The 26,687-nt window shown below is 47.1% G+C and overlaps 2 protein-coding genes across 2 annotated transcripts; one reads left to right on the forward strand and one right to left on the reverse strand.

Annotated features, from left to right (window-relative positions):
• Positions 1–2,563: 2,563 nt before the first annotated feature.
• LOC123166724 (uncharacterized) lies at positions 2,564–4,400 on the forward strand. Its single transcript, XM_044584515.1, has one exon. It carries the CDS (start codon positions 2,649–2,651, stop codon positions 3,990–3,992), a length of 1,344 nt encoding a protein of 447 aa, XP_044440450.1. The 5' UTR covers positions 2,564–2,648; the 3' UTR covers positions 3,993–4,400.
• Positions 4,401–4,744: 344 nt separating this feature from the next.
• LOC123171105 (uncharacterized) lies at positions 4,745–8,359 on the reverse strand. Its single transcript, XM_044588747.1, has 9 exons — positions 8,250–8,359; positions 7,908–7,982; positions 7,693–7,820; positions 7,415–7,572; positions 6,588–6,879; positions 6,330–6,485; positions 5,963–6,257; positions 5,823–5,890; positions 4,745–5,398 (listed from the first exon to the last, which is right to left on the reverse strand). The coding sequence occupies exons 1-8, from the start codon at positions 8,357–8,359 to the stop codon at positions 5,851–5,853; spliced, it is 1,254 nt and encodes a 417-aa protein (XP_044444682.1). The 3' UTR covers positions 4,745–5,398; positions 5,823–5,850.
• Between the last annotated feature and the right edge of the window lie 18,328 nt (positions 8,360–26,687).

Raw genomic sequence — 26,687 nt, forward strand, 5'->3', positions numbered from 1 at the left:
GTTGCCATGTACCCTGCAAAACACATGGCAACTAACATGTTCGGGTAAAAGAGAGAGTTGCCATCTGCTTACAAGCACACTAGGGCAGTTGCCATGTACCCTGCAAAACACATGGAAACTGACAGCTTTGGGTGTGGGAGAGGAGACCGGCGTGTGGGCGAACTGATAAATGCCCACACACCAGCCCCTGTGCGTGAGTGAAAACTGACGTGTGGGCGAACTGCTAAACGCCCACACACCGGTCCCTTCGTGTGGTGAAAACGGACGTGTGGGCGACCAGATGAATGCCCACACACCAACCCAGTCCTACGTGGAACCACAAACATGCCAAGATTCGTGCAACCACAAACGGACGTAGATCCATGCGTGTGGGCGAGATGCAAACACCCACATGTGTGGGCGTTAGTATTTCTGATTTGGAAACGAGTTTTTTTATGGACTATTTGAAAACAAGTTGGTCCTACACAGTGCACACTCTCTGTCTCGCCGGCCGCGCTCTATCCCTAAATCCCCTCCCCACCCCCTACCCTTCTTCTTGCCGGCGGCGCTCTTCCCCGAATTCCACCCCTTCTTCTCTACGGCTGTCCTCGCATCTTTCGGAGTACTGAATCGACTCACACATTTTTCTCCATCTCAGTTCAAGAATCGGAGAGGTTCAGTGTCGATGCTAACGGCTCTATTTAAGGCGACTGCTACGAATAAGTCAAATGATTTCTTGGAGAAATCATCCGGCTAGGCAGCCGTCCGATTAGCGCTCTGGTGGCCGTTGGATTACAGCAATGCCATGACAGTATTAGGCGCACGACTGCTTCAACGCAGCGCTGCTGCACCCGGCAAGAGCTCCACTGCAGCTCTCATGGCGCACCGCCGGCGTCCGGCGAAGCTCCATTGCAGCACTGGCAGAGCTCCAACGCAGCACCGACGCGTCTAGCGAAGCTCCATTGCAACTCCGGTGAGGCTTCATTCCAGCTCCGACTATGCTTCCGGCAGCCCGGCGTTGCTTCACTGCAACTGCGACGATGCTCCCAATAGTTACAAGGCAACACCGCCGGAGTTGCAGCGCCCCTCGTGGGCCACTCGCCGCGATCACCGCCGCAGCGCTGCGCCACTCCATTGCAGCTCAGGCTCAAACATCACAGCTCCGACGCCATGCGCAGATGCTCCCCGTCGCAGCAGCAACAACTCCGACGGCCATGGCAGGCAGTGGTCGGCGTCGAAGCTTCTGCCGATTCGTCGCAGCACGGCGGTGCCCCCTTGCAGCAGTAACAACTCCGCCATAGAAGAGAAGGGCCAGCGTGGCCATGGAAGAGAAGGGCCAACGCGGCCATGGAAGTGGGCAGCAAGAGAGATCCCGGCCATGGGAGTGGGCAGCAGAGGAAAGAGGGGATCTGCAGATTGCGAGTCGAAGACGACGATGCGGTAGACAAATGAGTGGTCGTGGGCTTTTGCGTGGGATAAGGCAGGTCGTGGAGCGGCGCGTGGGGCCGAGCGAGGGGACGCGTGTCGATCGCTGGAGGAGGCTTGCGTTTTGTTCTTTTCATCCGGCTTAAAACAACGGAAAAACTAACGCCCACACGTGTGGGCGTTTGCACATCGCCCACACGCCTCCATCATCACTCATTTTGCCTCGTATGAACGGATGACATCAGCAAAAATCTTTTTGATTTTTGGCTTAAAAATATTTTATCTCCTAATTAAAAATCAAATTAAAAATCCGTTTTCACCATTAAATCCGTCTCGACGAGATCTTCAAAACTAGATCTCATGTTGATATGTTTCGACGAAATTTTTTTTGCCCAAAAGTTGCCATAATGTTTACACTGTAGTTGTCATAGTGCTTAAACTAAAGTTGCCATGTGGCAATTTTAGTTTGTAGAGCATGTCAATTTTAATTTTTTGATGATGACAATTCCAGTACTTTGACCATAAAAATATTTTTTTATGAACCATGACAATTTTAAGTGCATGTATGATGGCAATTTTGTTTATGGTGCATGGCAAGTCTAGTTTCTTAATTCTCCGTTTTATAATATGTCAAAATTTACTTTTCAATGTAGAAGAAAATAGTTGAAACATATCATGGCAACTTCAGTGTAAACATCATGACAATTCATGTGCAATAGACATGGCAACTTTTAATAAAAATAAAATTCATCGAAATATATTGATATGACATCTAGTTTCGAAGATCTCGTCGCGGGGGATTTAATGGTGAAAACAGATATTCAATCGGATTTTTCATTTAAGAGATAAAACATTTTGTAAACTGAAAATCAAAAAAGATTTCCACATGAATGCATGCGGTGATATGGCATAGTCTATGTGTTATAGGACGTGTGGACGGATTTGACTCCCAGCACACGATATGGGCGTTAGCGTTGTCCTAAAGAACCTTGCTATGTGTACGACGAGTTTTCTGCCCAACACTGTATGATTAGAGATAATTATAAATAATTCAGTTTGTGGGCCATAGCATCTACAGATGATTTGCTTTTTGGTCATACCGTTCGGACGAGAAAAGCATCGTATGCAAAGCAGTTTCATGTCATAAAACAAACGTTTTCCCTCTATTTAATCGCAACCGCGGCCGTGAGTCGGCAACATCTACTGGCTACTCGATTCGTCGCGCGGGTGGAGGTAGCTCACTCATGGCCAGGGCCAGGACCGCGATGGGTCGATGCCTTCGCCGCCGCCGGCCGCAGGCGTCCTGCCGCGACGACCGGATCAGCGCCCTCCCCGACGATCTCCTTCTTTCGGTCCTGCGCCGCCTCGACATCCGGACGGCGCTCGGCACCGCCGCCCTCTCCAGGCGCTGGGCCCGCCTCAACCGTGAGCTCCCTGTCCTCAGCTTCAGCGTCGACGGCATGCTCCCGCCGCGCTACCACCTATGGGTCCAGCTCTGCCGCAACATTGGGGGAGCTATTTTTTTCCAGTACGAAAGGCACGCAATGACACGGGAGCTCATGCCCAACATCACAAGGTACGAGCACCGCGCCATGCGCGCCATGACCAGGTCCGTCGAGAGCTTCTTGGGCACCGTCGCTCGCCGGAGGAGGGTCAGCAGGCTCAGGGTGGAGTTCTTCGTCACCCACAACACCGGCTGCCTGAACCAGCTCATCGCGGAGGCCGTCGACGCTTGGGGGGTGGACGACCTCGAAGCTGTTGCCAAGCCAATCTACAATCAACCAGGAGCAGTCCACAGCTTTGGGGGCCATGGCCTGTGCAAGGAGCACGGCGCGGCACGCCTGCAAAGCCTCAAGCTTGGAGGCTGCGTGCTCCCGCCGCTGCACGAGTACGGCGCGCTCACCATGCTCGTCCTGCAGGACATACCGGATTCGGCGCCCGAGGCGACCTACGAGGGCGTCTTCACCTCGTGCCTGCAGCTGCAGGTCCTGCACCTCATCTCCTGCAGGTGCAGCGGGAGCAGGGGCGTTGTCGTGGACGCCCCCATGTCGAAGATCAGGGAGCTCGTTGTGGACAGGTGCAGGTTCAGACGGATGCGCCTGAGGGCTCTTCCTAGCCTCGAGAGCCTTGCCTCCGAGGGGATCATAGTGCACTTGGAGGAGTCCACCTCGTTTCCCCGCCTCGGGAAATATAACCTCACCTTGTGCCTCGGGATGACACTGCAAAGGTTTCGCCAAGCTCTATCGCAGCACCTGAAGATAGAGCCTGAAACGTTCCTTCGACGCATGCCGGGCATCAGGCTCACTGGGCCTGACAGATGGATCGTGCCGTCGAGCCCCCCATCGCCGCCATTGTTGCCGAACCTGAGGAGGCTGCTGGTCGCCGACGTGCCTTCATCCTGGGATGTCTCGTGGCCCCGTCTCCTCCTCGAGGCGGCGCCTTCCCTGGAGACCCTCCACATCCACATCGCAGCTTGCCTAGAAGAGAAGCCCGGTGATGAGATACCCTGGCGACCCACCATGCTCCGGCACCATCACCTGGAGGAGTTTGTGATGGTTGGTTATGAGGGAACAAAGAGGCAGGCCTAGTTCGTCAAGTTTCTCATGGGAGCGTGCACGGTGTTGCGCAATGTCACAATGTTCAGGAACGGGCATGCTGGGAACAAGGGGCACTGGGACTGGGAGTTGGTGACACATCAACATTTGTGAACCGACGAGGAGAAGGACGACGCACTGAAGCACATCATGGATGGGGTTTCTCCCTGAGCTGCCCAAGTTCGACTAGTTTTAGGCTGAGTTTTCTCATGTTTGTGCCTTCCCTGAAACCGTCTAGTAATGCACATGCTTCTTTGTAATCTATATTTAATTCGATGGAATTTGTAATCTCTTCACCTTGCTACCCCTGCTACAACCATCTACAGTACGCAGACCATTTTGGTTCTATATGCTGATTTGGAACCTTGAGGGCCCTCATATATTCAACTAAATGAACTAAAGTTTCAGAATCAACATCACTTTTGAACTTTTAGTTCCTTTGATTGAAGTAAGGAGTGCATTCCAAATTTGCATCCCTAAGACAAACAAGATTAAGACTCTGGGATCCACAAGACAAGCAACTAGTACGAAATTAAACCCAAACCAAAAGAGCTAGTAGGTATTAATGACAAGAACTTTGCAGTTCCACAAATTTGTCATTTCACATTTCCTACTGTTTCACCTAAAAAAAGGTCAGATAATTCCACACAGAAACAATTGTAGCGACTTCCAAACTAGAAAGAAGAGGCTGATGCACCTGCCCGGCGGTGTGTGGGTTCAGCTCGATCAACTGGGATAGGAGTTTTTTCTCTATCTTGCTCCATGGTGTTCAAGCAGTGCGTCCAGAAAGCTGTGATTCATGGGAGGGAGCAGCTTCAATAGCTTTGGCAGTCAAAACTCTTGGTCTTGGAGCATCAGTGTCATCAGTTCACCCAAGATCAGCAGGAATTCAAGGATTTCAATCACAGTCATACAATTTAATTTGCAAGTGTTAATCTGATATTTTTCTTCAGTACGAAACACAAACTTGAAATGTACACAACTATGCATCAGACACATTTCAGTCACACTAAACAACTTTTCACAGTAGAGCACGGCAAATAAACAATGATGATAACGATATTAAGCTTACCAGATGCACACAAGGCAAACAAAACTAAAATATAGCCAGCTCGCACAAAAAGAAGTCTCGACTAGCATTTACCCTCCAGCAATTTGTACCAAATACTAAAGGTGCTTTGTAAGCAGGTACATATTTAACAAGCACCAACAATCACCACATAGTATATATATCCCGTAGTATCTCTTCTATGAACACATTTTCCTGAAGAAAGATCCTCTGCTGTTGCGGATACTGCTAGAATTATCTACAATAGGAGGGGGGGGGGGGGGGGGAGACTCCTGTGATGATGGTTTGTTTAGGGTTCTCATTCCTCCAATGACAGCTCCTGCGCTCCAGCCTGCGTGTACAAGGATAATCATGTTAAAACAGAGGGTAATGTCAAATAAGCTACCAGCATACTGACGGAAGATCACACGCTGAAGCCATCATCAGAGTTCAGAGTGCAAGAGACGGCCAACTTCTTTTAAGGTATACAAGCAGATTAGCAGAACGGTGATCGGCACGAATGGGTAGTTACTTCATTGTTTACAGCCTTTACAATTTCAGTAATACGTTTAATGTGACATGCAGCGCACTTGTACTACAGCTAGTGAAATGAATGCTCGACCACAGTAAATTGTAGAAGGTAATTTTTCCACGGTTAAAATTCCTATTACATAAGCCACATAAGCTCTCACAGTTAAACTACTGCAGTGTAGAATGAAACATGTCCCTAGTACATCCCAATGAAGGCGTGGAGGCACATTCACTGATTCACATACCTCTTCCAGAGCAGGTTGCAGAATTTGCTCAATCCGAATCCGACTCCGACGAAACAGACAGAGATGCCCTGAAACAGCAGGGCAAAGAATCATCAATGCTTCCCTAAAACCTTTCACAGGGAAATTATTTTCACACATACCCGCCAGATCGGGTCCGTGTTTTCAACATTCTTGCTTCCTTCTCAAGTTGCTGCTCATGCTGTTCTTCAAGAGCATCAATTTCAGACTCAAGGTTATCGAATGCGGTACTAATATCCTCTCCATTGTACTCCCTCCGTTCGGAATTACTTGTCTCGGAAATGGATGTATGTAGAACTAAAATACGTCTAGATACATCCATTTCCGCGACAAGTAATTCCGAACGAAGGGAGTATATAATTGGTTGACCCTTAACACTTATCTTCTTCACATGATTCATCGCCAATTCCTTGAGATCTGCACAACAAAAATGAACTATGAAACAGAAGGAATAAAAACAAATGCATTTCTACAAAACAAATGGAATACCCCTTATTTTGGGTGTCGGAAGTTTGTTTTGAGCAATGGCCATTTGGACCCTTTCCATTCGGTAGACCATCTCCTTTCGGCTGACAGATAGCTCTCGAATCTTTTCAATCTGCTTCAGAACCTTGCATGTCTCCTGATAATAGTTCTTAGGGTCCACTGAATAGGAACACAATCAAATTACTGTACCGCAAGATGTGCAACTGTGCACAAAAGCATATGCATTGTAAAGGCATATATGTCAGGCCTATATAATATTACCTTTTTCTTTGGGATTGAATCCCACAAAATCATAGGTTAGGCGACTTTCATGAATCATTCCCTTCAGCTTCTCCTTCTGCTTCTGGTATTCCTTCTTCGCATCCTTTCTCCTGTCATCTAGCTCTGTCCGGGCCTTTTTGACCCACAAGGTATCAAGGAAATGAGGTTCGTCAATCTCAGCAGGTGTGGTGGAATCATGGACAGATATAACATAGGAGAACTTCAACATGTTCTTGAGCAGGGTATCTGCACGCCCCCACTCCAGAAACAACTCGCTACCGACATCTTTGAGCTGCAAACAAACAATGCATAATAGCGTAAATATAAGGCCAGTAAACTACCCGAAAGAGCAGAAAAAACAAAATATGCTGCTGTACCATAAAAAATCTCCTGATATATGTAGATGAAATACCATTTACTACTGAGACTAAAAGATCCCCACCCCCCCCCCCCCCCCCAATATAGTGCATAATGAAGGCGTTCCTAAATTAACTGGATGAAATCCCGACTTTGTCAACGGTAGCAATGAAAGACTCACAGTGCTTCCAAATTTCAGCTAGATAACACAAATTCTTTACTGGGAGATATTAATCTCGTTCATTCGAATTTCAGCCATAAATAGGTTACTGAAGGTCAGAATTGTCACTGTTACACACCACAATCACCTGATTTGAAGAGACACCTAGCTAGATAACATCTATTGACCAACTATATAGATAAGGTGTACTAACACCTACAAAAGTAGATCAGTATCAATCGATCCACCAAGTTTCCAGAACACAATTGTTGTAGAAATTGGTATAATTTTTTACAAACTTAAAGATTACCTTCTTGTAGTTGGAATTGATGGTCACATCCAGAAGATCCATTTCTTTGTATAGTCGGTCCATGTCAACATCGTCATCAGACATGCAACCCATCTCAGATAACCTCTTCTTGTAGTCAGCACCGAGTACTCTGCACATTCTCCTGAATCTCTCCAGAGCTGGGATCAAGGGATCAATCAAGTAAGATACGGAGGAGAGTGTGTGTGTGTGTGTGTGTGTGTGTGTGTGTGAGAGAGAGAGAGAGAGAGAGGAGATGCAGGAGGGGTTCGGGTTGTTACCAAGCTTTCTCCCTTGAGCCTGAAGATCACGAAGAAGAGAATCCGCATTGGAGGTGGTGCGTTGGCTCCCATTCCCCGCTGCATTATCGTCAGAATCCTCCTCCTCAAGCACCTCCAATCTGCCAGTACTGAACGAATACACATTAAGAACAACATGATTTGGGATAAACAAAATCACTAATCAGGTACGCGAAATCACTAGGAGCACGAAGTACCTGCGGACGACAGGAACCGTGTCTGACGAGTTCGGCGCTGTGTTCTTGCCCGCCCTCACCTCCACACTGCCAGTACTGAACGAATACACATCAAGAACAGCATGATTCGGGTAAACAAAGCACAAATCGGCTACGCCGAATCACTAAGAGTGCGAAGTACCTGCGATTGGACTCCTAATCCACGACTGTAGCCTTGTGTGACAAGTTCGGCGCTGCCATCTTGCCCGCCCCCACGTCCACACTGCCGGTACGGAACGAATACACCTCAAGATTCAAGAACAGCATGATTCGGATAAACAAAGCATAAATCGCCTACGCCAAATCACTACGAGCGCGAAGTACCTGCGATGGGACCCCTGCTCGATGACTGGAGCCTTGTCTGACGAGTTCGGGGCTGTCGACTTCCCCGCCCCCGCGTCCACATTGCGAGAACTAGAACGAATGTACAGCATGATTCAGGTAAAGAGAGCACAAATCGCCTAAGCCAAATCACCAGGAGCGCGATGTACCTGCGAGTGTGACGGGACTCCTCCTGCTCCACGACTGGACCCGTATCCGACGACTTCGAGGCTGGCTTCTTCGCCGGCCCCAATGATGGGAGTCGAGGCGACCAGATGAGCTAGGAGAGCCGACGACTGGAAGGGAGGTTACGGCGGCGAGGGGCGGCGAGGGGCTTGCCAACTGGACAGGTGGAGAAGAAACGAGGGGAGGGCAATTGGGGAAGGAAAGGGGGAGAGTTTTCTGTGTGAGCGAACCAGTCCAAGTGCCGGTCTAACCCAGGTGCGAGGTGGGTTTGTGCTCTCTGACATGTGGGTCAGATCCGAAGATGGCCCACATGTCAGCGTCTCAAATTTACTTGACTAAGTCTCAGAATATGTATTTCTGTTCCGAGTACAACTGTCTCCAAACGGAACTCTTACCAACTTGCCTTCCTTACTTTCTTGCACAGTAAGTTGATCGGTAAGGTCCTGCGAAAGAAAAAGTTAAGGCCTAGTTTGGCAGCACTGTCTTTTTAAAACTGTGGTAATCCAAAACCTCAGTTTCTCAACACGAGGGCAATGAATACCTCGGTTTGTTTAAACCATGGTTTTTCTCTGTTTTGCCGAAACCACCTGTCCGTTTGGCAAATGTTGTTTTCTCGTAATTTTTGGCTGACTGCAACTAACTCAGCTATACTTAAGGAGCAGATCAACATGTAAAAGCAGCCGTCCAATGCATGCAGCCATGCCATGCAAGCCAAGTCCTCTCGCACTCTTCTAGATGCTAGCGTGACTCAATAGATGCATGCTAGATCACTGATCGAACGGAGGAATCACTGGCAACAACCGCCAGAAGAACATGGACTCGAGAGACCAATGGGACACAAATTAATCACCTAACTAAAAAAGCCTAATAAACAGGGTATAAATTACACTACGATTAACAGATAATGATGAGGAGTCGGAATCGCTTACTTTTTGCTCCGTTCAGTTTTTAAAAAAGGGGTCGGGGCCTCTTTTTTAGATACCGCAAGAAAACTATGGTATGAGCAATACCAAAACATCTTAAACTACGGTATTTCTTTCATCCAAACACCTTAAAGTATTTAATACCAAGGTTTTTTTTTTCCTGAAACCACGGTATTCCTAAAAAACTGCAAAAATACTTTACATTCAAACACACCCTAATCGGTTAGGTACTCCAATAAGGTGAGTGAATAAAATGGAAGAAGTTTGTAAACAAAAGGAAATTACGTATCCACCATGTCAGTCAAAAAAGAAAAACAGTATTACCCACGCTGTTTTTCGACGGACAGAAATACACACACTGCCACACGAGTCACATACCAAAGGCACCGCAAAAGAAAGTTACACGGATAGTCTTCTAATTTGTTTGGGGGCATGACTAATACTGTAGCGACCCGACCTCAGACGGTCAAGCCTCTGTGTTTCTGTGCCATCCCTGGATCAGTATGCTGGCACACACAGTACATCAATGTATATATCAAAGTGCAATCACATGTATAAATAACGTAAAACTGATATATACCTCATAATACTCAGCGGAAACAATTAAACGGGGGTGGAGTCCCATCAACGCCATCGGCAAGTTGAGTGTAGACCGTAACCCTGTATCATAACTCTTACTCGTCGAAGAAAATCCTGCAACATGATACGTTGCAGCCGTGTAGGTCAGTACATTGAATGTACCAGCAAGATCACAACATGAGAAAACAGATGATAAAACTATACTATATGCAATATGGCTTTGTGGCTCTGTATCTGAGTTTTGTTTGCGTAAAAGCTGGTTTTATTTTCCCTACATCAAAGGAATTAACCGGAGTCTGTACTACGGAGTTTACTATCATGACATGGTTCCGCCAACCGATGTCTCATCTCCCAAAACATCATAAGTTGCCCACAATTATGTTATCAGTCCGGTGTTGAGAGTTCCGAGATAGATCCAAGTCCAGAGGCTCAAGTTGTCCGTAACCGGGGACACGGCTAATCGATTAGGTTTTAACCCTCTGCAGAGGTTTGTACACTTTACCCGCAATATTCGACCCCTCTTTTACGTTCTCACACTTCAGGGTGTTTGAGAACAAGATGACCGAAACATGCTCTCCCGAAGAGTTCCCCTGACCACTGTCCGGTGCTCATCCAATCCTACCGTAGTTCTACATCTGCTAGCACCGTCCCAGCCAGAGTCACAACTAAGGTCAACCAAGCCAGAGCCCATAGTGACTTGCGGTTGCACAGGTAAGCTTCCGGGCATGAAGTATTTTTCCGTCTCTTTGAGTCTGGGTGAAGCTTTCCACAAGATGTCATGGCACTTCTCCATGCATCCCGGCCATCCACTGGTTTCTCCAGGGTGCCCGTCAACCATCCTTCACCCAGTAGTGTGTATTGAATTCTTGTCTCGAGTCTTGAAGTCTTGACGCCTTGAAGATGCAGTCCTTGCAGATGCCATCATGGAGTTGTCGTCATTGACGTAGAGTCCTCCTTCTTCACACCACTCTCGTGCACTCATACCAAACCCCGTCTATTATAGCGTAGCATTAAAATAAATAACGTCCCAGGCTTGGTAACAGGGTGATGGGTTCCTACCTCATGCATACTACTCAACTACAAGAATTCAATATCACTACTGGAGGGTGGTTGCAAAGATGCCACTAAATGCAATAAAAACATAGGTATGAAAGCATGGTCAAAGTGAACTTGCCTGGTATTACTTGATGAAGATAATAAAACTCTCAGAATAATGACTTGGTAGAACTATTCGTCACTCCGTTGAAAATCTATATAGTCAAACATAGCATTCATATAAGCAAACATACTAGCAAGCAATTCTAACACTCATAATAAAACCCACAAATAAAATGCAAATCAACAAGGGACACCAAATAAAAACAAAGGAAAACTACACCACGAAACTACTAAAGAAAACTCTAAGACATAACACAAATTAGTTGTCCTAAGTAAAACTTAACAACAAATAAAACACTAAACTAATAAGTTAACAGAAAATAAAAAAACAAAACAACTAAGTTAATAGAAAGTATTTTTCATAAAATTTTATTTGTAAAAGGAAACAAATAAAAAGCTTTTATGAAACACTAACTATGACCTAAACAAGTTTTCATACAAAACTAAGTAAAATAAATTTTTAAAATAAAAACAAAATTTTCTTTTCTTGACCTAACAGAAACAAAACTAAATTTTTCAAGAGTGACAAAATGAAATAATTTAAAACTAATAAAACAATAAACAAAAGACTAAAACAAAACTATAAATAAAAGAGTACTGTTTTGCTAAAACTTAATTTAAAATAAACTAAAAATAAATCACTATATGACTCTGGATAGAAAAAACAATAACAAAACCGTAGCAAAAAGAATCAATCAAAAATATTTTATAAAACTCAAGATACGGCCAAATTAGTGATTTGAACAAATTTCATTAAACTCAAGTTTAAACTACTCAAATTTGAAACCTAAGTACAAAAACAGAAACTTAAACAAATTTGTGACACAGCACAAAAAGAATCACTCAATTTGGTTATAAAACATAAAAGTTATAAGCAATCTAAAATTGAAACTATTTCTGTTTCTAAAACAGAAACGAAAATAAACTGGAAAAAAAACAAACGGGCAGGAGCTACGCGTCGGGCTGCAATTGGGCCTAAGCAGTGGGCGCTCTGAACTAAACAACGCTCGGTTGTAACTTAACGAAACCGTGACTGTGCGGCTAAAGCAGAAAACCGGAGGAGGCCCGGTTCGATCTGAACCAATCTAAACCGTAAATAAAACCGCATAAAAACCGATCTAATACATAAAACCTACCTATTCGTTTGCATCTAATCTAGGCCGTATAATGAAGATCTAACGGCGGGGAGGGTCGTCGGAGCTTACAGCGGTGGTGGTTGCCGGCGATGCGGCTCGGACGTCGTCGTCGGCGGCGCTCCGGTCGTTGGAGAGCTCCGGCGAGGGCACGGGCAGACGAGGCGTTCGACGGCGAGTCCAGCGGTGGTCGAGGCGGTGTCGTAGGTTGACGGAGGAGGTCGGCGGCGAGGTTGAGGTGGCGGTGGCGGCGCTCCGGTCGGTTTCGGGCTCGCGCGAGCGCACGGGGAGGTGCGGACGAGCGAGGGGGTTACGGTGGTGATCCCAAGTGGCGGCTAGGTGGTCAGCGTGGTGAGGTAAGGCAACAATGGTGCGGCGGCGGCGCTCGGATCCGGCGAGAAATCGGGGAGGCAGCGGAGGTCCTTGGTGCAGGGAAAGGAGTGGAACGGGTCGAGGGGGAGAGTATATATAGGGGGGAGATTCTTGGAGGAGGGGGTCAGTCGGGGAGAGGATCCCGAGGATCACGGGATTCGGCGGCGCGGCCGGTGCGATCTGGCTCGGGCGGGGCTTGCGGAGGAAGAAGACGACGACGGGTCCCACGTGTCAGCGAGAGAAAAGAGAGGGGAAAGGGATCGGGCGACCGAGGGAGAGGGGATTCGGGTGCGGCGCGGGTGGAGCAGGCCGGTTCGGCTTGCTGGTGGGCCGCGTCGGGTGGCTGGCTGGTCCGATTGGCCTGGTCGTGCCTGGGGTTTCCCCCTTTTTTTTAGTAGAGACTAAAACTAATAGAAAAAATAAAAGAACTAAAATTATACATAGACATATAATATATTGAAATTTTCAGAATTTTTTCCTATAGCATGGACTATTTCTAAAGTTCAAACAAAATTCACAAAATCGGAAAAAAAATTCAAACAACACTTCTATTGCAATAAAACTCAATAAAATCATTTTTAAAATACCAAAATGATTTCAAATTTATTTTCTCCTAATTTTCCATTTAATGGAATCATTTTACCCTGGTTTCCATTTATTTATTTTTAGGAGAAAAATAATTTGAATAAAATCCAAATAATTCCAAATTGAAAGGGAGTTTCAAAATACTTCCAAATGACTTTCAATTTGATTCTTTGTAACTTCCAACTCGTATTGCATATAATTGAAGAAGTCATTTTATCTTCCCTCAAGAAAATCATTGAGTTGCATAAAGTTTTATAATTTGAAATATTTCCAAATAGAATTCAAATCTTTTCAAAAACCCTTTTGATTTCAAATGGAAGAAGTCATGTCATCTTTACTCTAGGGTTTTGTGTTGAAATGAATTTGAATTCATGATCATCAAATTGCAAAGATGAAAGTTTTGGGAAAGTCCTTTTATTCCCTCTCATTCAACTTTCAAAAGTTTCAAATTCCACTCACTTTCAGTCAATCAATCAAACAAACAATCATATAATTTATTTAATATAACATTCCAAAATTTAGAATTTTGGGATGTTACAAATACGTACTCGAACTTGAGAAATACTACAATACTGTTGGGGATATGACTATTAGGTATGACCCGCCCAGGAGGGTCCGGGTTATACCTATGGCGGTTCATCAAGACAAGCCCATGACGATATTGAAGATGGCGGTTCATGAAGCAGACTTACTAAGGGCCCGGAGCCCAGGAGGCGTTCTAAGGCCCATAGGTGTAAACCGCCATATATGTATGTAACACCCCAGATGTAACTTTCCATATTTGTAACTCCAACTCTTGCCATTTCCGGCTATGTGTTATGATATTCCCTTCGTGGTCGGGTTTTGTTTTCCGTTTTGCATTTTGTTCATGTCATGCATCTCATATCATGTCATCATGTGCATCTCATTTGCATACGTGTTCATCTCTTGCATCCGAGCATTTTCCCCGTTGTTCATTTTCCAATCCGGCACTCCCACCTCCTCCGGCGCACCCCTCTTGTTTCTTTTCGTGAGCGGGTGTTAAACGTTCTCGGAATGGACCGAGTCTTGTCAAGTGGCCTTGGTATACCACCGGTAGACCACCGGTCAAGTTTCGTTCCATTTGGAGGTCGTTTGGTACTCCAACGGTTGACCGGGCAACTGCAAAGTCCGTTTGTGTGTTGCAGCAAAACCCCTCTCTAAGCAGTCCAAAACCCCTCTAAGTCTCTTCCATGCTCTAGGTCGTTCGATCACGATCGTGTGGGCGAAAACCGCACTCCATTTGGAGTCTCCTAGCTACCTCTAGCTATATATATGTGAGTCCCCCTCAAATTTTTCGCAGATCAAACCCTAACCTCGTCCACTCCGCACCGCCAGACAAAACTCCCTCGCCGACGGACATGTCCGGCCGCTGCCCCGACCAGTAGCGCGCCGCCACGTCACCGACCCGTACGCCGGCCGCCGCCAAAGCCCGCGAGCCCGGGGCCGGCCCCCGCGGCCCGCAACGCCCGCCGCCCGGGTCCCCGATCCCCGCCGCCCGAGCGCCCTCTCCGCGCCCCTCCGCCGTCCGGTCGCCGCCCCGCCCTCGGTGCCCGCCGGCGCCGCCCGTCGCTGCCCCTCGGCTCCGACGCGCGCCGACGCCCGTCCTCTCGCCGGCGCCGCCGCGCCCTCGCCGCCGGGTCGCCGTCCCCTCGCCGTCCGGGAGCTCCTCCTCCTCGCCGCCTCCTTCTTCCCCTCCGTCGCCGGCTGCCGTCCCCGCCACTTCTCCGGCAGCCTCGTCCCCGAGCTCGGCCCGATCCGATCTTAGAGATCCGGTTGACTTTTTCCCCCTGTCAAAATTTCTCTTAGTCTTTTATTTCTTACAGTACATGCCCATGTTCATTGCATCATAACTCTCTGCATATAGCTCCGTTTCGCACGTGTAATATATCGAAATGTTCATCTTGTGATGCTCTTCATTTTATTCCATTGCACCATGTTCATTTGAGTCCAATTTGATGCCCAAATCTCTGGTGCAAGAGTGCTAGTTGCTGTTATCTGCTGTTACTTATCAGAACTTGAGGATTTGTTATTTTTGTTGCATTTAATCTGTACATCTTATGAGTATGAGCTCTACATGTGTTTTGTTGTATGCCATGCCATCTTTACAGAGGTGTATGCCATGTATTTTTATGATCTCTGTGGTGACTAGCACAAGCATGCAAACTAGGCTCCGTAATGTTTCTGATTTCAGGGACACTGTGTTTTCTCTAAGTCTGTGACTGCTGTTATTTTGTTGCTTTGTATCCATGTGTCTACAGAGAGATCCATGCTTATTTTGGTGATGTTCAGTAAGGATGTTTTGTAGATACTGTTGTAATTGATCCATATATTCCCTTGTTTGCAATTATGGAGTGCCATAGCATGACGCAATCTTGCTCTACTTTTGCTATAAAATATTTCTGGCAGATTCTTAACATGATATTCAAATTTGCCAAGCTTGTTGTAGTTATTTCATACATGCTATGTACTTGCTCTTGCCATGGATAGCTTCATAAACATGCCATCTTTCCGTAGGTATTCTTGTTTGGTCATGAATTGCTTTGTTATGAGTACATCAAGCTCACCAACATGCCTTCATATTATTGTTTCTGCCATGCTCTGTTTTCTGCTAAGTCTGAAACCTGTTAACGAAACTTGCTATGTTTACATGGTTGCCATCATATCTTCTGTTCCTTTTTGGATTATATTCAGTAAGGGACTTTTGTCATATGCATTTAGTAGATTACTTCTTTTCCTTGTTTTGCTATGTTAAGTTCCTTTATCATGCTGATTTTGTGCTCTGAACATTGCTACCTGATGCTGTTTCTGCCATGTCCAGTAATTTCACTAAGTCTGTGAACCTGATATCTTTTGCACTTTTGCCATGCTTGTTTGAACCTGTTATGTTGTGATCTAGACGTAGGTCAGTGTTCATCTTTTGTCAAGCATCACCTGTAGATTACTGTCATATGCTTTGTTGCTACGTTGGAGTGCTGTAGCATAGTTCTTGATGTATTCTAAGTGCTATCATGCTGTTAATCGCAGATTCGTGTCATTCTTGTTTTGCTTGCCATTTGCAAACCGTGCATCCGTTTCCGGTGATCTTTATATCGATTTCGACCGAAATCATCTCACCTTTCCAGTGGCATGCTTGGTTTGCCAAGTTACTGCCTTGTTCATCATTTTTCTTCCGGAGCACGCATATGCATCGCATATCATATCTTGCATATCATTCATGTATTGCATCATGTTGTTCGAGCATTTCCGTGATTGATTGTGGTTCCATTGCTTGTGTTCTTGTTTTGGGTAGAGCCGGGAGACGAGTTCGTGAACGAGGAACCTGTTGAGTACGCTTACGAGGATCAAGCTTTCGACAACTCTGAGAACCTTGCAGGCAAGATGACCATACCCTCGAAATCACTTCTATCTTTGCTTTGCTAGTTGTTCGCTCTATTGCCATGCTGCGCTACCTACCACTTGCTATATCATGCCTCCCATATTGCCACGTCAGCCCCTAACCATCCTTTCCTAGCAAACCGTTGTTTGGCTAAGTTACCGCTTTTGTTCAGCCCTTCTTATAGCGTTGCTAGTTGCAGGTGAAGTTGAAGTTGGTTCCATGTTGGAACATGGATATTTTGGGATATCACAATATCTCTTATTTAATTAATGTGTCTATATATTTGGTAAAGGGTGGAAGGCTCGGCCCTATGCCTGGTGTTTTGTTCCACTCCTGCCGCCCTAGCTTCCGTCTTACCGGTATTATGTTCCTTGAGTTTGCGTTCCTTAAGCGGTTGGGTGATTTATGGGACCCCCTTGACAGTTCGCCTTGAATAAAAATCCTCCAGCAAGGCCAACCTTGGTTTTACTATTTGCCACCTAAGCCTTTTCCCCCGGGTTTTCGCGAGCCCGAGGGTCATCTTATTTTAACCCCCCCGGGCCAGTGCTCCTTCGAGTGTTGGTCCGAACTGAGTAGACTGCGGGGCCCCCTCATGGAAACTCGAGGTCTGGTTTTTACTCGTAGGATGTCTCATCCGGTGTGCCCTGAGAACGAGATATGTGCAGCTCCTATCGGGATTTGTCGGCACATTCGGGTGGCTTTGCTGGTCTTGTTTTACCATTGTCGAAATGTCTTGTAAACCGGGATTCCGAGACTGATCGGGTTTTTCCGGGAGAAGGTTTATCCTTCGTTGACCGTGAGAGCTTATAATGGGCTAAGTTGGGACATGCGGGGTATTATCTTTCGAAAGCCGTGCCCGCGGTTATGAGGCAGATGGGAATTTGTTAATGTCCGGTTGTAGAGAACTTGTCACTTGATTCTTTTAAAATACATCAACCGTGTGTGTAGCCGTGGTGGTCTCTTCTCGGCGGAGTCCGGGAAGTGAACACGGTTTGAGTTATGAATGACGTAAGTAGTTTCAGGATCACTTCTTGATCATTGCTAGTTGACGACCGTTCCGTTGCTTCTCTTCTCGCTCTCTTTTGCGTATGTTAGCCACCATATATGCTTAGTGCCTGCTGCAGCTCCACCTCATTACACCATCTTTTCCTATAAGCTTAAATAGTCTTGATCTCGCGGGTGTGAGATTGCTGAGTCCTCGTGACTCATAGATACTTCCAAAACAGTTGCAGGTGCCGACGATGCCAGTGCAGATGACGAAATCGACCTCAAGTGGGAGTTCGACGAGGAACATGGTCGTTACGATGTGTCTTTTCCTGATGATCAGTAGTGGAGCCCAGTTGGGACGATCGGGGATCTAGCATTTGGGGTTATCTTATTTTCATTTGGATTTGACCGTAGTCGGTCTATATGTGTGGATTTTGGATGATGTATGAATTATATTTATGTATTGTGTGAAGTGGCGATTGTAAGCCAACTCTCGTTATCCCATTCTTGTTCATTACATGGGATTGTGTGAAGATGACCCTTCTTGCGACAAAACCACAATGCGGTTATGCCTCTAAGTCGTGCCTCGACACGTGGGAGATATAGCCGCATCGTGGGCGTTACAATGTATGACTTGTGTTGTAAGGCAAGGGTAATTAGTCACCAAGCCGGACACGTTGTTTATGAGCCGGCCAGGACTCCGTGAGCCGCTGGGTGTCAACCTGTGTATATAAAGGGGCAACCCGGCGACGGTTTAGGGCAAGAGAGAACAGATCGAAAGCTAGGTCAAGCGTATTCGCTCCCTGGTAATAGAAGCATAACTAATACCACCTCAAACTTGATTAGGCCTTTACCTTCACCGCAAGGGGCCGAACCAGTATAAACTCCCATGTCATTTGTCCCGTTTAACCCCTTTAAGCTAACCTAGTGTGATGGCTCCACGACTAAGTCCTCACACTAGGACATCTGCCATGACAATTCCACGAAAGTTGGCGCCCACCGTGGGGCCAGCGCACGGTGGTTTCGAGTTCTTGAAGGGCAACTTTGAAGGGATCAAAGGATACGTTGTGTGCCGGATGACCAAGAGTCGTCGCGGCAAGCTCTACATCGACGATGCAGGCTGGGGCCCCGAGGCCGGCTCAATTGAGTACGGGTACCGGGTCCCCTTCGGCGGAATCCACGTCTTCATCGGCAAAATCGGCGAACCGGGCCCTGAGCTGGACATCTGCACCGACATCATCGAGATGGCTCAGCGTGCAAGACCCGCCCGAGTTTAGCCTGCCGTGAAACGTGCCTTCGTGGGATTTATCCATGGGGCAGAATTTGAGGAAGGATCCATGTCTGTCGATGAGACGGCCATCTATTCTGACGGTGAGTCGTCCACGGGCGAGACTACCTCGTTGTATCAACTGCAGGACGGCAGGCTTGGAGCTGTTCCGATGGCGACAGTATTCCGGACCCCTATGAGCCGCCGAACCGGGTCGCAATCTTCATGGCCGGTACAGAGCCATCGCAGAACTCTACGACTGCAGCGGCGATGATTTCCGGGTCAGCAGCAGCAACGGCAGCTGGGGCAGGATGTCCTGTGCGCCCACCAGCTCAGGTTTTGGCTGATTTGCTGGATAGTTTGACAACATTGTTAGCAGCAAATGTTAACCCGACGAATCAAGATCAGCACAACGCGGAGGTTGCAAAATTACGTGACGAGATAGCGCAAGCCAAGGAAGACCTGCGGCGGAGGACGCGAGGATGATTGCGGAACGAGCCGCTTTGGATGCTCAGGCGCAACGGATCCAGGCTGATTCCTTCTGGCTTTCGTTGGATCAAAACGCTTCAAATGAAGTTTTGAGGAGAAGGCACCGAAGTCATCTGCCTCCGGTTTACGAGGCGAGGAACCTTTTCAACACACCTGGTGCAGGGACCAATGACCCGCCAAGGGGAAACCGGTAGGTAGCCGCGCCTCGAACTGGAGCGTCAGCTCAACCACGCACGACGGACCCGCCCCGTCAGAATAATATCCCACCACAGCACGTGCCAACACCACCGGGTCATTACTCTTACCCTTTGGACAACATGATCGTTGCGGCGTCGCGATTGGCGGCTTTCCCAGTTGAAGGCGAGTCTCCAGCTGCAGTTGAAACGCGGAGGGCTAGAGAGCTTCTTCAGACAGCATTGGTTCAGCAGGAGGCTTACTCTTACAGTCGTGATAGGATCCATTCAACCCCTCGCCCAAGCCGGAGTTATAGCAGACACATGGACTCCCCAGCGGTGTCAAGCAGTGAGCAGCGTCGTAACCCGCCCCGTGGACATGACCCGCCCCGTAATACTCAGTCCCTGATGGATCAGGATAGAGCTCGGGAGGCTGAGCTGGCGGCTCAGTACACGGCTCATCAACCATCTCCGGTTCATCCGACAACTTCGGTGGAGGCAGGCGTGACCTCTCGAAGCACGGGTGTATTTAGTGCCGGCTCTATGTAATGAGCGTCTGCCCAAGGATTTTAAAGGACCTCGTAAGGTGCCCAACTACATAGCCGACTTACCCCCTGAGGCGTGGATTGAGAGTTACGAGATGGCCATGGACCTGCTGGAGGTCAGCGATGCCGCGTGTGCTAAATACTTCACCATGATGCTGGATGGGACGGCCCGTACTTGGCTAAAGGGACTACCTGCCAATTCCATTGGATGGTGGGCTGAGTTAAAGGCCCAGTTCATCCAGAATTTCAAAGATACATGCAAACAGCCCATGTTTATTGTGGATTTAGATGCCTGTGCCCAAGAGGAGGGCGATTCAATGACCCATTGGGTGCGCTGGGTCAAAGCCATCCTACATTCGTCGGATAACATCAATGCCGGCTCAGCAGTCCTCATGTTAGAGAAGAATTGCCGCTTTTTGCCTCTTAAGCAGAAGTTAGGGCGGCTCAAGCGCCACTGCAATGATATGGGGGAGCTGATGGCGGCTCTAATTAAATATGCCGACTCTGATAGTACCAAGGACCCCGAGTCTGATGATGAAAAGCTGGGAAAGGGAAAAAAGAGTGGCAACACCAAGGGCCAGCATCATAACCCGGCGAGTCAGGGGGGCAACGGTAAACGCAAGGCTGGTAATAATTCAGATTTTGTGGCCAATACCAACACGTAGAACAATGGTCAGCGTCGTAAAGGAAAGCCACCTCCCCGGGCAGGAGGGTCAGGTATAAATCTGGAGCAGCTGTTGAATCAGCCTTGCCCAAAGCATGGTTCGCGGGAAAGGCCGTCTACGCACCTTTGGAAGGACTGCTACATTATGAAGGAGTTCAAAAATTCGGATTTGTTCCAGAACAATCATGGACCAGGCGGCGGCTCAGGTTCCGGTTCTCATGGCCCGGGTTACGGTGGTGGCGGTTCTAATTCCGGTTTTCAGGGTCACCAAAGCAATCAAAGCAGTTAGGGCGGCTATCATCAACAGTCCGGTCAGGGGAATCAGGAACAGCAATCTGGATATCAAAGTAACCCAAAGCAATTGAATAGTGGGCAGTACCACGTCTTCACCACAAGTTTATGCAAGCAGGATCAGAAGCTCCATAAAAGGGTTGTGAACACCGTTGAGCCGGCAGTTCCCCATTACTTGTGATGGTCTGAACAGCCCATTGTGTGGAGTCGTGAGGATCACCCACCCCAGGTTGACAATCCGGGTCACTTGGCTTTGGTGGTAGCGTCTCAGGTTGGAGGATATAAATTCACTAAGGTACTCATGGACGGAGGTAGCAGCATCAATATCCTTTATTATAGAAACCTTCCGTCGCATGGGGTTGACCGATAAAAATCTTAAGCCATCAAACACTGTCTTTCACGGCGTGGTGCCTAGTAAGTCGGCATACCCAGTTGGTAAAATAGCTCTGGAGGTTGCATTTGGGGATGATTATGATTCCAGGTCTGAGACGTTGACCTTTGAAGTAGTGAAGATTAAGAGCCCTTATCATGCTCTGTTTGGACGGCCGGCTTATGCTAAGTTCATGGCAAGGCCTTGTTACATCTATCTGAAGCTCAAATGCCGGGTCACAAGGGGACCATCACGGTGCATGGAAGCTGGAAGATAGCTTTGGAGTGTGAAGAAGGTGACGCGGCTTACGCTGAGTCGGTCTGCGCAACAGAGGAGTTGAAGTTTTATAAAGACAATGTTGACCCGGCAGATATGACATCTTTGAAAAGCCAACCACGGAGCATGACCCGGTCTTGAAGTTTAAGTCGGCAGACAACACCAAGCTGATTGACTTCGTTCCTGGTGATTCATCCAAGCAGTTCAGCATTAGTGCTGATCTGGATCCGAAATAGGAAAGCGCGCTCATCGAGTTCATCCGTGAGAACCGGGACATCTTTGCATGGAAACCTTCTGACATGCCGGGTGTACCGAGAGAACTCGCTGAGCACACTCTTAATATTGATCCAAAGTTTAAGCCGGTCAAGCAGTTTCTTCGTCGTTTTAATGAAGAGAGGCACAAGGCCATTGGTGAAGAAGTGGCCCGGCTCTTGGCGGCTGGGTTCATTGTTGAAGTGTTTCATCCTGAGTGGTTGGCTAACCCGGTGCTGGTGCTTAAGAAGAACGGCACTTGGCGTATGCGTGTGGACTACACGGATTTAAACAAGGCTTGTCCGGCTGATCCTTTCACTCTCCCTCGTATCGACCAAATTATTGATGCTACGGCGGGTTGTGAGCGTTTGAGTTTTTTGGATGCTTATTCTGGTTATCATCAGATCAAGATGGCGGTTAAGGACCAGGAGAAGACATCTTTTATCACTCCCTTTGGAGCCTTCTGCTATGTGTCTATGCCTTTTGGGGCTCAAAAGTGCCCAGGTGACTTACCAACGGTGTGTGCAAAACTGTCTTCATAATCAAATCGGGCGTAATGTTCATGCTTATGTGGATAACATTGTGGTGAAATCCAGAAAGAAGGAGACCCTGATTGATGATTTGAAGGAGACTTTTGACAATCTCCAGGTTTATAAGATGATGCTTAACCCGGCCAAGTGTGTTTTTGGTGTGCCAGCTGGTAAGCTTTTGGGTTTTCTGGTTTCTAACAGAGGCATTGAAGCTAACCCGGAGAAGATCAAGGCCAACACTTCTTTGGCTAAACCGGCGTGTGTCAATGATGTTCAATGTCTGGCAGGTCGTATTGCGGCCTTAAGCCAGTTCATAAGTCGGCTGGGTGAAAAGGCTATACCGCTGTACCAGATGATGAAGAAAACAGATCACTTTGTCTGGAGTGATGCTGCTAATCAAGCATTTGAGGACTTGAAGAAACAGTTAGCTGAGCCGCCCTTTCTTGCTGCTCCCATCGATAAAGAGCCTTTGCTGTTATATGTGTCTGCCAATTGTCGAGCTGCTAGTGTTGCCATTGTAGTGGAAAGGAAGGAAGCAGGCAAGGAATATCCGGTTCAGAGGCCGGTTTACTACATCAGTGAGGTGCTTATTGAGTCCAAGCAGCGGTATTCGCACTGGCAGAAACTTGTATATGGGGTGTTTATGGCCAGTCGGAAGCTTAAGCAGTATTTTTTCGGTCATCCCATCACTGTGGTCAGTTCTCCTCCTTTAGGAGATATTATTCAAAACAGAGAAGCCACAGGTCGGGTAGCCAAGTGGGCCATTGATCTTGGACCTCATGGTTTGAAGTATATGCCTCGCACGGCCATCAAGTCTCAAGCGCTTGTGGATTTCATCAATGACTGGACAGAGCTGCAGATGCCTGAAGAGAAGCCGAATAATACATATTGGACGATTAACTTTGATGGGTCCAGGCAATTGGAGGGCTCGAGGGCTCGAGTTGTCTTAGCTTCCCCTCATGGTGACAAGTTTTGTTATGTGTTAAGGTTGATGTTTCCCTGTACTAACAATGCAATTGAGTATGAAGCCTTGCTTCATGGTCTTCGGATGGCTAAGGAGATGAATTTAAGCCGGGTGAGATGTTTCGGCGACTCGGACTTAGTGGCTCAGCAAGTTTCAGGCAAATGGGATTCTAAGGATCCACTCATGGCGGCTTACCACCGCGAGGATGATGCTATTGCTGGGCACTTTAAGGGTTATCAAGTGGAACATGTTGATCGCAGGAAAAATGAGGCGACTGATGCCTTAAGCCGGTTAGGATCCCAACGTAAGCCGGTGCCGCCTAACACTTTCCTAGATATTCTGCATAACCCTTCTATCAAGTTGCCTACAGAGGAGGATCTTGCTATTCCTGACCTGGAAGCACAATTGGTGGCAGCTCTTCATGCTATTCCTGATTGGACAGTGCCTTACTTGGCTTATATGACCCGGGGCGAGTTACCTGGAGATGAAATTTTAGCCAGGCAGATAACCCGGCGGTCTAAGTCGATGACAATTGTCAATGGAGAGCTACAACATTGCAGTGTCACAGGCACGTTTCAATGTTGTGTTTCTCCAGAAGAGGGCCGTGAGATTCTTCGAGAGATTCATGAAGGAGATTGTGGTCATCATGCCGGCTCTAAATCTCTCGTGGCTAAAGCCGTTCGTCATGGGTTTTATTGGCTGACGGCTCATGCTAATGCGGAGGATCTGGTCAGTAAATGTGATGGTTGTCAAAAAAATTCACGGCGAGCTCATGTGCCGGCTCAAGAATTGAGGATGATTCCAATTACTTGGCCGTTTGTAGTCTGGGGGCTTGATATGATTGGGCCTTTCAAAAGGTCCAAAGATAAAAAGACACACCTCTTGGTGGCGGTTGACAAATTTACAAAGTGGGGTGAGGCAGAGCCGGTCAGCAAATGTGACGCGGCGATGACGGTTCAATTCATCAAGAAGGTGATTTTCCGTTTTGGTTTTCCCCACAGTATCATAACTGATAATGGCACTAATCTATCCAAGGGTGCTATGAAAGAATTTTGTCAATTTGAGCATATCACGCTTGATGTATCATCAGTGGCTCACCCCCAGTCTAATGGTCAAGCCGAGAGAGCCAATCAGGAGATTCTGAGAGGCATCAAGCCCCGGCTTATGGTTCCCCTACAGAGGACGCCGGGTTGTTGGGTGGAGGAGTTACCCTCAGTGTTATGGAGTATCAATACCACCCCCAACAAATCCACGGGCTACACGCCTTTCTTCATGGTTTACGGAGTAGAGGCGGTTCTCCCTAGTGACGTCCGTCATGATTCTCCTCGTGTGGCGGCTTATGTTGAAGCTGATAATGAAAGGGCACGTCAGGATGCACTTGACTTATTGGATGAGGAGCGTAACCTTGCAGCGGCTCGTTTGGTGATTTACCAGCAAGATCTACGTTTTTATCACAGCCGCCGGGTTAAAACCAGAACTTTTCAAGAAGGTGACGTGGTGCTCCGGTTTATCCAGGATCAAACTGATATGCACAAGCTATCCCCACCTTGGGAAGGACCCTTTGTGGTCAGCAAAAATCTGAACGATGGATCGTACTACCTTATCGACGTTCGAGAACACAAGGATTCACGTAAGTCGGAGGAGGAGACCCACCGGCCATGGAATATTGCTCATCTTCGGCCTTACTATACTTGAGCCACCGGCTCTTACAATGTACATATTTTGACAATGTATATATTGTGATGATTATAATAAAGCCGGCATCCCTGATAAAGCAGGGCCTCTGTCGTTTCATTTCTAAGAGTAATGAGTCTTCGTCATTTCCAATGGTCACTTGGGGGCTTCCTGTTCAAACATAGGTGTATTCACCAAAGAGAACATAGCGTTACTACCCTCTTGATCCGGCGCAACACCGTTCTTATAAATCACTTGGGGGCTTCCTGTTCAAACATAGGTGTATTCACCAAAGAGAACATAGCGTTACTACCCTCTTGATTACCTTGGTAATTGGGCTATCAAGCCAATATGATAAATTCATAAGAGCACAGCTCTGGTTATCTTGGTAATTCAGCTATCAAGCCAATATGATAATTTCATAAGAGCACAGCTCTGGTTATCTTGGCAATTCGGCTATCAAGCCAATCTGATAATTTCATAAGAGCACGGCTCTGATTACCTTGATAATTCGGCTATCAAGCCAACATGAAAATTTCATAAGAGCACAGCTCTGATTACCTTGATAATTCGACTATCAAGCCAATATGATAATGTCATAAGAGCACAGCTCTGATTACCTTGGGATTTCAGCTATCAAGCCAGTATTATCACTTCATATGAGCATAGCTCTGACCTCCTTGGCAGGTTAATGACCGGGTTACACAGATCAAAGAGAGTCTGTTGCACAGCACAGCTCAAACATAGGTCTATGGTGAACCGGCAGCATATGATAACATTAAGTACTTGGTAGTATTATCTTCTAAGTTTTGGGTCATCACCCTAACTGCTTTGGCATGGTAATCCAGCAGTGTTCAATCACATATCACAGGTATGATATTATATATATATATATTTACTCATGGTTAACTGGCCCTGGTTATGACCTATTTTAGTTGCCAGTGGTTTATATAGGGTATCATGACCCGCCCTGCGGTAAACCGTCGGGGATCTTGTGATTTACTTGTGTGCATGATAATGATAAAACTCCTCTGCATATATTGATGTTATCATAAGTGTCAAAATATAGCTTTTCAAATGGCGGGTCAAGCATTGTTGCACAAGACTAAAACGTGCACGATGGCACGGCAGATCAAAGTTTTGCTAGCCTATTACATGACTCAATGAGCCCAAAGGATCAAGTGTGTTCATAAGTTCAAATATTCAAGCCGCCCGGTGGATCAATCTTCCTGGTCTTGATGACTTGAAGCTTCTGGATCATCCTTCTCCAGTTCTTCGTCCTCCGCCATCTGGAAGTCGGGTGATGACCAATCAATGCCACACAAAGCTTGGAATTCAGCTTCATCATCTATAAGGTTGGACGGATCAACTTCAGGGGCGAAAGTATGCTTACGGATTGGGGGAATCAGATCCATCACTTTATAAGCCAGCGTGGACATCTTCTGGTTTTTTGCATCATACGCCGGCTGATATTTTGATAGAGTCGTTTCATCAGGAATCAGAGTCGCTAGAGGGCGTATCTCTTTAACACAAGCAGCGAAGTCTTTCTGGTCAAAGGAAGTGCCATCCTCTTTCAAGCTTGGGTACCCAGTGGCTATCTCAGCCGGGTCTAGTTCTGGTAACCAT

The sequence above is a fragment of the Triticum aestivum genome, chromosome 7D (genome assembly GCF_018294505.1).
Source record: "Triticum aestivum cultivar Chinese Spring chromosome 7D, IWGSC CS RefSeq v2.1, whole genome shotgun sequence".
NCBI lineage: Eukaryota > Viridiplantae > Streptophyta > Magnoliopsida > Poales > Poaceae > Triticum > Triticum aestivum.

Coding starts and splice junctions, on each gene's coding strand:
- LOC123166724 (XM_044584515.1), top strand. CDS start 2,649: ATGGCCAGGGCCAGGACCGCGATGGGTCGATGCCTTCGCCGCCGCCGG.
- LOC123171105 (XM_044588747.1), bottom strand. CDS start 8,359: ATGCTGTACATTCGTTCTAGTTCTCGCAATGTGGACGCGGGGGCGGGG. Junction 6,486..6,587: donor ATTCAATCCCAAAGAAAAAG/GTAATATTATAT, acceptor GTTCCTATTCAG/TGGACCCTAAGAACTATTAT. Junction 6,258..6,329: donor TCCGACACCCAAAATAAGGG/GTATTCCATTTG, acceptor TTTGTTGTGCAG/ATCTCAAGGAATTGGCGATG.